The sequence below is a fragment of the Ictidomys tridecemlineatus genome, chromosome 1 (assembly GCF_052094955.1).
Source record: "Ictidomys tridecemlineatus isolate mIctTri1 chromosome 1, mIctTri1.hap1, whole genome shotgun sequence".
Taxonomy (NCBI): Eukaryota; Metazoa; Chordata; class Mammalia; order Rodentia; family Sciuridae; genus Ictidomys; species Ictidomys tridecemlineatus.
This window is the reverse complement of record NC_135477.1, coordinates 166,687,372-166,700,997: the sequence shown is the minus strand read 5'-3', so window position 1 is coordinate 166,700,997 and position 13,626 is coordinate 166,687,372. Positions and strand designations below refer to the sequence as shown.

Here is a 13,626-nt window from a genome sequence, read left to right as displayed (position 1 = left end):
AGTGAGGATAGATGCACAAAACAGTTATTCAAATTAAGTAAAAGGAAGTCCAAACCATGAACTATCTAAACCAATAGCTTTTTCAAAAATCAATCAATCTATCTATCTATTTATTGTGTGTGTGCGCATGTATGTGTAAGTGTATCTTGCCAAGAATCAAACCCAGGACTTCATGTATGCTAGACATCCTACTACTGAGCTATACTTTACCCCCAACCCCAAAATCAATTTATTTTAAATGCACATAATGATTCAAATAACAAAGTGCCTACGAAAAAAAAAAAAGTTTTATGGTATCCACATGTGGCTTATTATCAGTATAGTGATTAATCCATACATTAAAATCATGCCTGTTAAAGAGGCTGTTCAGTTTTGATATACTCTCACTATAGTTTTAATTTATTTCACATGGATCTTTTCTAAATTCTGCAAAAGAAAACTCAAATCCAAGTAATGTATGACTCTCATGAACAAAGCCCTTTTAATTTCTCTTATTTTCTTTACCATAATGAAGCCACATATAAGTCTAAATAAGAATCTACTTTGTTTGAAAATTGGTACTAGCCATATTAGGAACAGTCCTCTCAAAAATATTGAAAGTGGCCTAAAACATGTCTACATAGGTGACATTCATTTAATTTACAGCTGCAGAATTTATTTACTACCCCTATTTATCAGCTATTAACTAAGTATTCCAAAGCAGAATATCAGAATTAAGTAGAGTAATAGATATTATCTCTTTTAAACCAAGACAAAACTAATTTTTACAATGTTTACAGCAAGGTGCAATGGCACGTCTGTAATCCCAGCTACTCAGGAAGTTGAGGCAGGAGGATCACAAGCTCAAATCCATCCAATAATTCGGCAAAACCCTATCTCAAAATAAAATAAAAAAGGTTGGGATGTACTTCTTAACTAACACACAGAGGCTCCGAATCAAATCCTCAACAGAAAAAAATTGTAAAGTTTTCAACTAGCGGGCTGGGGATGTGGCTCAAGAGGTAGCGCGCTGGCCTGGCATGCGTGCGGCCCAGGTTCGATCCTCAGCACCACATACAAACAAAGATGTTGTGTCCGCCGAAAACTAAAAAATAAATAAATAAATATTTTAAAAATTCTAAAAAAAAAAAAAAAAAGTTTTCAACTACCACTTGAGCAAGTCTAAGGAACACTATGCATAATGATACAGTATTATAAAATTTGTAGCTAGGCACTATAATGCATGCCTGTAATCTCAGTGACTCAGGAGGCTAAGGCAGGGGGATCGTGAGTCCAAAATCAGCCTCAGCAACTTAGCGAAGCCCAAAGCAACTCAGTGAGACCCTTTCTCTCTAATAAAATATAAAAAAGGGCTGAGGATGTGACTCAGTGATTAAGCACTCCTGGGTTCTATCCTCAGTATCAAATAATAAATAAGTAAGAGTGTGTGTGTGTGTGTGTGTGTGTGTGTGTGTGTGTGTGTGTGTGTGTGTATAGCTGGGTGAGTAAATAATTCCTTGTAAGTAAGCTAGGTAATAACAAAAGATATTAATATTTTATAGTCATAATAAATGTAATTGATGCACAGGTTTAACTGGTACATCAACATCAATTTACCAAACATTATTTTCCTAGAGTCATAATTTGTCTCCAAAAGGATTATGGAATCAAATCAAATATGTTCACACTGGCACTTATATAAAGGACATGTGGGGGCAGGGTGCATGTAAGCATGTGTGGTGAAATATAAATACAAAACAAATGACTAGCCTGACATTGTTCTTCATTTCCTGCAGTTAAACAGATTAAATACTATATCAACTATTTGAATTTTGACATTTGGGATTTATGCTGAAGTACTATTTTTTAGTAACCAAAAAGAATGGCACTGGACAGTACAAAATTCGGCTCAGACTCTGGACCTGATGATAGATACTATTATCATGATATAGTTCCAATTAATGTCTAAGTTCAAAGAACTCAGGTAAAAAGTAAAGAAAGTACATTAATTATATAATATTTTATGTACAATATTTATCAAATATGTAACTGTCTAAATTTTGCTTAATTATAAAATGAAGTCAATACTTTATAGCTCAGATTCTGTAACAAATCCAACCTTCAAATTCTGCTATCATGATAAAATATGAAAGTTTAAAAGTTATTTTTTTTAAATTATTAGCATCTTTTTTCTGATTTCTTAACCAAGAGAGAGCTCTTTTAAAAGTCAATAAAGTAACTCCACCAGATTAAAACAAAAAAGTACATAAAGCAGTACTAATACAGACCAACACTTAGCAACTCAGTCTGTCTTTATTAAACATATGCTGTCTAGAGTCCAGTGCACTGGCACACACCTGTAATTCTAGCAACTCAGGAGCTGGAGGATCACCATTTCTAGGCCAGCCTACACAACCTAGGGAGACCCTGTCTCAAAACAAAAAAACGAAAAGTCTGGAGATGCAAGCTCAGTGGTAGGGCATCCCTGGGTTCAATCTCCATTACAAATAAATAAATAAATAAATTTTTATGTTTTCAAGTCCATATAAAAACTAAGCTCCTTAATAACAGATATCTACTAAACTGAATAATCTATAATTAACACAACAATTCTATTTCTAAAATACTTATCACGGCTTATTGTCTTAAGGATTTAAATGTTCTCATCTTGTTTATGTTATTACTTGCTTAGACTTTTTAGCAGATGTGTATGTACGCCACAATAAATACACATTAAGATGTTAAGTTAGTGTTTTATCTCAAACTAGAATAATCTCTAGCAGTTTGGAGAGGGTAAAATTATTCTGAACAGCTAAAAATAGGATAAATCTCTGGTAGGAATCCAATGATTAATTCAACATTAAGTTCAAAGGTTTGTGTACTACAAAAAGAAAAAAAAAAAGCATGTCTAGTCAAATATATAAAATTAGAAAGCCATATATATTTAAATATTGGCCATTGGTTTAAGTCTTTTTTTTTTTTTTTTTTTTTTTGGGTACCAGGGATTGAACTCAGGGGTACTCAACCAGTGAGCCACATCCCCAGCCCTATTTTGTATTGTTTTTAGAGACAGGGTTTCCCTGAGTTGCTTAGTGCCTCGATTTTGCTGAGGCTCGCTATGAACTCATGATCCTCCTGCCTCAGCCTCCAAGGTGCTGGGATTAAAGGCATGAGCCACTGTGCCCAGCTGGTTTAAGTCATTCTTGACAATTCATCATGCTCCATCAAGAATTCATCAGCAAACCTCCTGGAATCAAAAGCAGTGTGTCTTAAACTTTCTGCTTAGTTTTAGAGCTAAGGGCCTATCAAGAGGTTTATTAAAGGCAAACAAACAAGTAAAGCAGTGATGACCTTTGTAAATTACAGAGAGAAATCTGATATATTAAAGATCATGCAAATTGTTGTATAATTTTTTCTTTTCTTGTCATGGAAGAATAAATCTTGTCATGGAATAATTTTATCAAAATTTAAGAGATTAGTTCTACCCACAAACTTACTGCTGGTCTCCGAGGTTCTCCAGGCAGTTGTGGAGGATAAACTATTTTATTCTTCTTCTCCCATTTTCGAGAAATGTCAAGTGAAGCACTTATGTGGATGGAAGACTGGGGTAACACACTGTGAGATGAAAGCAGCCTGCAAGACAAGAGAAACTTAGAACCTTTCTGCAGAGTTTATACATCTTCTTTACTACTTTAGCTAGCTCCATTTTGTTGAAAACGATTTAAGGATCACAAATGGAAACATTCTAGAAGTAATCACTAATAGAGACCACTTTTATAAAAATCATCACAAAGATCTGGTTTGTGTGAGGCTACTTTTCTTTCACTCTTCCTTTAAGTTTTTACTTCTATTTTTTCTCCTCTCTCATAACCAACACATTCTCCATCACCATTACACCCGCCCTATTCACCCCTCAAAATTGCAAACACTTTTCTACCCCCTTTTCTCTTCTTTCCTCTTGATCAACTCTATCCTTAACACCTCATAACACTAATTGGTTTATATACTGCCAATCCCCACTGCCAATGCTATAGCAATAATTAATATGGCAGAAATCAAATACAACACCTACTATTTGGTTTTATACCAGACATAATCTATGATTATTTACTGTTTTTACTGATGGAAGTTGCTGATCCCACTATTTGGCACTGCTTATTGTGCCAATTAATACTGTAGACAACAAAATAGGAACAAAGTACCTAGGCTACTGCTATATATTACTTGCACAAGTTGTTGCTATTATTGGGTTCATCCCTAATCTGAGAGGCATGAGAAACCTACAAAGATACTATAAGCATGTAGGGTAAAAATTCCACTGCTTCAGATCCATCTGGATAGATAGGTAGACACACAAACAATATGAAAAAGCAAGGGAACAGATCATCACAAACATCACAGAATACCTCAACAACAGATCCACTGATAACACAGCGGAGGAAATGTCAGAAATGGGATTTAGAAAGTTTATAGTTAAACTGATTTATGAGGTAAAAGATGATGTAAGGAGTGAAATCAGAGAGAAAAAATAAGTGAAAGAACAGGAGATAGAGATTCTGAAGTAGAATCTATAGGAAATCCTCAAAATGAAGGAATCAATAAACCAAGTTAAAAAGTCAATGAAAAGCATCACCAATAGACTAGAGTGTTTGGAAAAAAAGAGTTTCCAGCAATGAAGACAAAACATGTAATCTTAAAAATAAAGTCGAATGTAGAGAAAAGATGTTAAAATACCATGAACACAATTTTTAAGAAATATGGGATAATATAAAAGACCAAATTTGAGATTCATTAGGATAGATGAAGGCTCTGAAATACAAACTAAAGGAACACACAATCTTTTCAATGAAATAATATCAGAAAATTCCTCAAATCTTAAGAATGAAATGGAAAACCTAATACAGGAGGCATACAGGACTCCAAATATACAACAGTCATTCCAAGACATACTATTATGAAAATGCCTAACACAGAATAAGGATAGAATTTTTAAAGCAGCTAAAGAAAATGACTGATCAAATTTAGAGGGAAACCAATCCAGCTCTCAATTGATTTTTTCAACCCAGAACTTAAAAGCTAGGTGGTCATGGAATAATTTATACCAAAGTCTGAAAGAAAATGATGCCAAACAAGAATACTATAATCAGTAAAATCAAGCTTCAGATTTTAAGGTGAAGTAAAAACTTCCATGAAAAACAAAAGTTAAAAGAATTTGCAACTAGATAGCCAGCACTATGAAACACACTTAATAAAATATTTCACTGGGTTGGGTTGTGGCTCAATGATAGAGTGCTTGCCTAGCATGTGTGAGGCTCTGGATTAGATTCTCAGCACCACAAATAAATAAATAAATAAATATCTAGCAACAACTAAAATAAGTATTTAAAATAAATAAATAAAATATTCATGAAGAAGAAATGGAGAATAAAAATTAAAACCAGCAAAGGGTGAAGCTACACTAGAAGCACAGTCAATCAAAGAAGAATCTAATTCAACCAAAAAACTAGTAATAAATCAAAATGATAGAAAATGAAAAGTATCTCTAAATAATAACATTGAATGTAATTTTTTAGAATTAAAAAAACAAGAATCAACAATATGCTTTCTCCATGAGACTCACCTCGAAGGCAAAGACATCCACAGACTGAAAGTGAAAGAATGAGAAAAAACATACCACTCATATGGATCTTGTAAACAAGCAAGGGTTTCCATCCTTATATCAGATAAAATGAACTTCAAGCCAAAATTAATAAGAAGGGACCAAGAAGGTCATTCTTAGTGCTTAAGGGAATCATACAACAGTAATATTTATTTATGAACCAAATAATGGAGCATCTACAAACAATAAAGAATCAAATAGAATCAAATAGACCACAACACAATAATACTGGATAACTTGAACCCTCCTTTCTCAACAATAGATAAATAATCCAAACAAGAACTGAATAAAGAAGATACAAAACTAAAAAAATACAATTAATAATCTAGATCTAATTGATATACATAGAATATTTCATTTATCAATGACTGAATACAACTTCTCTGAGCAATATATATGGAACATTTTCTAAACTAGACCATATTTTAGGCCACAAAGCAAAGTGCAAAAAAAGAAAAAAAAAAAGAGAGAGAGAGAAAACGCCCTGCATTCTGTAAGATCGTAATACATTAGAAATTGAAATTAGAAAGCAACAATTAGTCAAAAAGTAGAAACTAATACCTAGAGACTAAATAATTCACAATTGAGTGATGAATGAATACATAAATTAGGAGTGAAATTAAAAGTGAATGAGAATAGTGAACACTATGAAGGCAGTTCTAAAAGGAAAGTTCACAGCATTAAACTCATTCATAAAAGAATAGAAAGATGCCAAATAAATAATCTAACATTACATTTCAAGAGCCTAGAAAAAGAAGAACAAATCAACAACAAAATCAATAGATGACAGGAAATAATTAAAATCAGTGCCAAACTCAATGAAATGTAACATAATTAGAATGGAATATAAATAATAATATAAATGAAACATAATTAAATAAATAAATTTATAAATATATAGATTTATATTTATAAATATAAATAAATTTATAAATAATAATATAAATGTAACATAATTAGAATGGATATACATCACATAAAGAACCATATGATTATCTCAATAGATGCAGAAAAAAATTTGAGAAAATACAACAGCCATTCATGTTTAGAACACTAGAAAAAAACAGGGATAGAAGGAATATTCCTCAAAAATCCATAAAAGCTATATACAACAAAGCCAATGCCACATCATTCTAAGTGGACAAAAAAACTGAAAGCATTCCCTCTAAACTCAGAAACAAGACAGGAATGCCCACTTTCACCACCTCTATTCAACATAGTTCCTGAAACCCTAGCCAGAGCAGTTAGGCAAAAGAAAGAAATTAAAGGGATACAAAGAGGAAAAGGAAAACTCAATCTATCTCTATTTGCTGAAAACATGGTACCCTATTTAGAAGACCCAAACACTCCACCAGTAAACTTCTAAAACTCATAAATAAATATTCAACAAAGTAGTAGAATATAAAATTGACACCCATAAATCAATTGCATTCCTATATGAGCCAAGCACAGTGGGGCACGCCTGTAATCCCAGCCTCAGCAATTTAGCAAGGTCTTAACAACTCAGTGAGACCCTGTCTGTTAAAGGGGAAAAAAAAAAAATGATCTGGGAATGGCTCAGTGGTTAAGGAGCCCTGAGTTCAATGCCAGGTACCCGACCCACCCAAAAAAGAAAAACAAAAAACAAACAAACAAAAAAAAAAAAACCACGATATTCCAATGAATTAGCTGAAAGAGAAATTAGGAAAAACATCCCATTCATAATAGCCTCAAAAAAACAATCAAACTTAGGAATCAACCTAACAAAAAACTACACAACACTAAAGAAAGAAACTGAAGGAGACCTTACAAGATGGAAAGATCTTCCATGTTTTTGGATAGGCAGAATTAATATTGTCAAAATGGCCATACTACCAAAAGTGCTATATAGATTCAATGCAATTCCCATCAAAATTCCAATGATATTCTTCATAGAAATAGAATAAGCTGTTTTGAAATTCATTTGGAAAAATAGGAAACCCCAAAGAGCCAAAGAAATCCTTTGTAAGAAAAATGAAGCAGGAAACATCACAATACCAGACCTCAAATTATACTAAAGAGTTGGGATAACAAAAACAGGCAAGAGGACCAATGGAACAGAAGAGAAGATACAGAGACAAACCCAAAATACAGTTAACTTATACTAGACAAAGGAGCCAAAAACATACACTGGAGAAAAGATAGTCTCTTCAACAAATGGTGGTGGAAAAAAGGGAAATCCATATTTAATAGAATGAAGTGAACCCCTATCTCTCACTCTGCACAAAAACCAACTCTAAATGCATCAAAGACTTAGGAATGACCAAAACCCTGCACCACTAGAAAGAAGGCAGGCCCAATGCTCTAACATATTGACTCAGGAACTGACTTCCTTAACAAGACTCCTAAAGCACAAGAAATAAAATCAAAATCACTAAATGGGATGACATCGAACTAAAAAGATTCTTCACAGCAATGGAAACAATCCAGAGCATGAAAAGAGAGCCTACAGTTGGGAGAAAATTTTTTCCACCTGCCCCTCAGATAGGACATTAATTTCTAGGAATCCAAGAAATTTAAAACTAAAAAAAAATAAATAACCCAGTCAATAAATAGACAAAGGAACTGAACAGACCCTTCTCAAAAGAAGAAATATGAATGGTCAACAAATATATGAAGGGCTGGGGATATAACTCAGTTGATAGAGCACTTGCCTCACAAATATATGAAAAAATGTTCAGCATCTCTAGCAATTAAAGAAACACAAATTAAAATTACACTGAAATTTCATCTCATTCCAATCAGAATGGCTACTATCAAGAATACAAGCAACAATAAACATTGGCTAGGATGTGAGGGAAAGGGTATGCTCATATATTGTTGGTGCAAGTGCAAATTGGTGAAACCACTTTGGAAAGCATTATGGAGATTCCTCAGAAGACTGACTTGGAATAGAAACACCATTTGACCCAGTTATGTAACTCCTCGGCTTTAAAATCAGCATTCTATAGTGATGCAGCCATATCATTGTTATTTTTTTTTCCTGTCAAACAGCTAAGATTTATTATAAATTTGTTCATTGCCTTATAATTTTTGAATTACTTAAACATTTGTCATGACAAATACTCATGATTCAATATAAAAAAATTAAAATGTTCTATGAATATGTAACATCTTAATTATTTTCAAAATACAATGATTAACCCCCTGAAACTTGGAATAATTGAGGGAGCATTTAAAATAAACTTAATTTATATGCATGATTTTTATTTTTAAATGAAATTTAACATTTTAATCAAGCATATGGAGAAATCTTAACTCATGGCTAAGTGATTGTTAGAAGTTTATAAGTGGAAAAAAAAAATCTTGTTTCCAAATATCAGTCAAATCAGCTTGTTATTTCAACATCTGCTTTAAAAAAGACACAAATGAAATATCATCAGAAAAATTACATTTGAGGGCTGGGGATGTGGCTCAAGCAGTAACGCGCTTGCCTGGCATGAGCGCGGTGCTGGATTTGATCCTCAGCACCACATAAAGATGTTGTGGAAAACTGGAGAATAAATATTTTTAAAAACAGAAAAATTACACTTGAGTATTTGATGTTAGTGTTCTGAGGAGATTGTCCTGAAAATAATAGTGTCACAGTCTTTTATTTATTTATGGAATAAAGAAGATATTTTTCCAACATACTGAATATATGGTCAAAATAATGTCAGCATTAATTTTTTTTCTTTTTAAAGTCATGTTTGTTGAGCTATAATTTATACATGGTACAATTTTCCTTATTTAATTTTATAGTTATATGAATTTTGACAACACAAATATAAAAAATTATAACATATATACATATATATAATACTACAGTCAAGATACAGAATGTTACTTTGTTCTTCTTTAAAAGAAAATTATTTAAGAAATTAATTTTATACATTTTCATTTAATCCAATGGATTACGAACACATAATTTGCAAAGAAAATAATTGTTAATAAGATATTTCATGTTCATTTTGTTTGTCCTAGTAATTCTTTCGAATCTAATGTCTATTTAACACATAGGACACCTCCATTCAGACTAGACACATTTCAAATACGCAGTAGCCTCATGTAACCAATGGCTCCTTTCTCCATCTTTCACCTTTTGGTGAGACATATGCTATAGGCTGCATGATAAGTCCCCTTGTTATGTGGTTTCTTGTTGAGTTCCATCAGAAAGGAACACCAAGGAGATGAACTTAGAATATACAAGAATAGAGCGAGGTGCTTTATTCATCCCTATCAGACCCTATTAGACTGTGAGTTGGTTTCTTCATGCTTTTGGAGGGAATAACTTCAGTTAGGTCGCCTTCTCCTAGGAGGTTTTCATAATGGCTCTCTCTTCTTCCACCTCCTACTGCTCCAAGTCTATGGAAGAAAAGGTGCTTCATAAAATTTGTTGGTTTCCCTCAATCTTGCCCTTACCTTTATAATTACCTTATTAAACAATTTTTACCCTGACTGGTCTTTTTCATCCTTGAATCTTGAATAATGTTTTTTTAATTATAAGAAAGTAAAATATACTTCATCTCATATCACAGGCAATGTATATATACACCCACCAGATTAATTATATATTAAAATATAACATATAAAATGCTAAAATTTTTAAAGAAAATATTTGTGTAATTTTGTGAAAAGAAATGGAAAATTTAAAAAATATGAAATAAACAAAAACCTGAAAAATTAGATATTGTAGTTAAAATTTTTATGTGTAAAAATTTATCAAAACAGGTTGAAAGAGACATGAATTGCATTACCAGTCATTTTTGTTTATTTTTGGTATTTAGCTTGACTTGGTTTCTCCTTTAGTTGGCTTTTCCTTTATTGTAGTTCTTCCCTTTGGAGATTTTCATTGTTTTTCACTTCCTCCTTGTGGAACATTTTGCCAAGAATGTTCTGTAGTGCAGGCTTTCTTGCTGTAAATTCTTTTAGCTTTTGTTTATCATGGAAGGTTTTCATTTCATCGTCAATTTTGAAGCTTAATTTTCATGGATATAAGATTCTTGGTTGGCATCATTATCTTTTGGAGCTTGGTATATGTTATGTTGTTCCATGATCTCCTGGCTTTGAGAGTCTGGGTTGAAAAATCTGCTGAGATCCGAATTGGTCTTCCCTTATAGGTAATCTGATTTTTTTCTCTTGCAGCCTTTACAATTCTATCCTTATTCTGTATGCTAGACATTTTCATTATAAAGTGTCTTGGTGTAGATCTGTTGTAACTTTGTACATTTGGTGTCCCACAGGCCTCTTGCATTTGATTTTCCAGTTCTTTCTTCATGCTTGGGAAATTTTCTGATATTATTTCATTGAAAAGATTGTGCATTCCTTTGATTTCAATCTCTGAACCTTCCTCAACCCAATAAATCTTAAATTTGGTCCTTTGATGGTGTCCCATAATTTTTGGATATTCTGTTCATGGTTTCTTACCATCTTCACTGTGAAGTCAATTTTATTTTCAAGATTGTGCATTTTTGTCTTTATTGTCTGAGGTCATGTTATCCAAGTGATCTAGTCTATTGGTTTTTTAAATTGGCTTATTGTTTCTTTCATTTCAAGGATTTCTGTTTGGTTTTGTTTGTTTGCTTACTTGCTTTTTAGTATCTCTCTTTCTTGAAGTAATCTTTTGCAACCTGCATTTGTTCTCTTATCTCTTTGTTGGTGTGATCAATGGTCACCTGTATTTGTTCTCTTCTCTTTGTTGGAGTGATTGATTTTTGCCTGTATTTGCTCACTTAGGTTGTTGTTAATTCCCAAATCACTTCAGTTATGTATATTCTGAACTCCTTCTCTGACATTTCACCATCTGTGCTATCGATGGATCCTATTGTTGTAGTGTCTTGGTTTGTTAAGGGCACTTTCCTCCCTTGTTTTTTTCATAATGTCTATGTGTCTTCTTCTCTTGCAGTGTATTACATGGTATTACAGCTTCTGCCCTATTATCTTATAGAGTCCCTATAGGTTACCTCATTTTTAAGAGAGAGATCAATATTACAGCACTCAATGTACCCAACATGCAGCCATATATGAGTTAGCTTCTATTTTTATATTTACAGTTTTGTCACTATAATTAGAAATGATGAGTTCAGTTATCTTCTACCATATAGTCAATAGGTTTGCGTAATGGTTTACAGTTTCTAATGGTGGAAGGGGGTTTCGGGAGTTGGAGTGAGAATATGGAGGTATTAGATTATATGACTAGTGAGAAGGTAATCCTAAGAAGTTAGCTGTTGGGGCTGGGATTGTGGCTCAGCAGTAGAGCGCTCATCTAGCATGTGCGGGGCCCTGGGTTCGATCCTCAGCACCACATAAAAATAAATAAAAATGAAGATATTGTGTCCAGTTACAACTAAAAAATAAATATATATATAAAAAGAAGAAGTTGGCTGTTAGTATGAAAAACAAGAGATAGGCAACTTCATGCAAGACTCCTTGTTACCACATCTACTAGAGATCATCTGGTGCAGCCAGGCCCACAGGGACGTTTTATCATGTCGTCATTGCTATCCCTTAATAGAAGTATCGATATCCCAGTTTTGTGGTGGTGGCAATCTCAAGTCTATATGTACCCTGACATTGGGCTATGGAGCCATGCTTTGGTGAATAAGGAACACCAGCGCAGGTTGGCTCTCTACAGGGCGCAGGGTGGGCTGCTCTCTGGATCTCTGGATGTGGTGCAGTCAGGCCTCTCCTCTAGATCTCTAAGCCCCAGTGTGGTGGGATAAGGTGAGTAGTCCTCCCACATCATTGTTTATAGCAGCACAATTTACAATAGTAAGCTATGGAGCCAACCTAGGTGACCTTCAACAGATGAATGAGTCAAGCAAGAAACTGTGGTGCATATACACAATGGAATATTACTCAGCCATAAAGAAGAATGACTTTATGACATTTGCCAATAAACGGATGGATCTAGAGACTGTAATGCTAAGTGAAATAAGCCAATCCTAAAAAACCAAAGGTTGAATGTTTTCACTGATATATGGAAGCTAAACCATAATAAAGGCAAGTAGGAGAAGAAAAGAAGTTCAGTAGAATAAACATTATGAAAATACATAAGTGAATCCCACCATCATGTACATCCATAGGAATGGGTCCTAATTAAAATAAGATATAATCCATGCTTATATAATTTTATCAAAATTGTCATGTAAAACTAAAAAGAATCAATAAGGGTTGGGGTTGTGGCTCAGTGGTAGCGCATTTGCCTAGCATGTGGGAGGCACTGGGTTCGATCCTCAGAAACACTTAAAAAATAAATAAAGTTATGTCCATCTACTACTAAAAATATTTTTTTAAAAAAAGAACCAATAACTCATTTAAGCCAAATAATAAAAATGTATTAACCCAAGATCTTTTGCCCTGACTGGCCAATAAATGCTGACTCTCTACTGTAAATCAGCTCAGACCCAAGTAAAATTGAAAAAGGCATAATGAGTTCCTGACTGAACCTGTGAAGTTGCCCAGCTTTGTTGAATCCACAAGACAAATAAACAAGACAATTAAAGGTCAACATAAAACCATACATAACTATAACACAGGGAACAGAGGTAGAGGATTTCATTTGACTTCAGGTTAATCTCAAACAAGACCGCAACAAGCAGAGGACATACATTCCCAATAATGGCAAAGGCATGTATCACCTATGCAGAAGTACAGAGATGAGAAATAACAGAAGTCTAAATAAATCAGAGAATCTTGTTAGGTACTGGAAAATATAAAAAAGGTAGTCAAGGGTAAAGTCTCAGTCAAACTAATATGCTGAGAGACTTGATAACGAAGGCTTTAAGTTCACTATTCCTTGATCTCCCCAACTCCAAATGCTCATCCACCTCACCCATCTTGCAGCACCTTCTGCCCCTCCAAACCACTACATGGAATTATTCTTGAATGGTCCCCTATCTTCAACTTCCCAAACATTATCCTGCCAGAGCCACCAAGTCTTACAGATGTTTCTCATGAAATTTCTCAAATGCTTTCTCTCTTCTCCAATC

At 33.6% G+C, this 13,626-nt stretch overlaps 1 protein-coding gene across 2 annotated transcripts in view; it reads right to left on the bottom strand.

The window, feature by feature from the left end:
* Mrpl22 (mitochondrial ribosomal protein L22) overlaps nucleotides 1-13,626 on the bottom strand; it is a 39,807-nt gene that overhangs the window by 12,959 nt on the left and 13,222 nt on the right. For both annotated transcript variants that reach the window (XM_005325452.5, XM_040273441.2), the window contains one exon: nucleotides 3,477-3,612. In XM_005325452.5, the coding sequence (XP_005325509.2) occupies nucleotides 3,477-3,612 (136 nt within the window). The remainder of the gene's footprint in view (nucleotides 1-3,476; nucleotides 3,613-13,626) is intronic.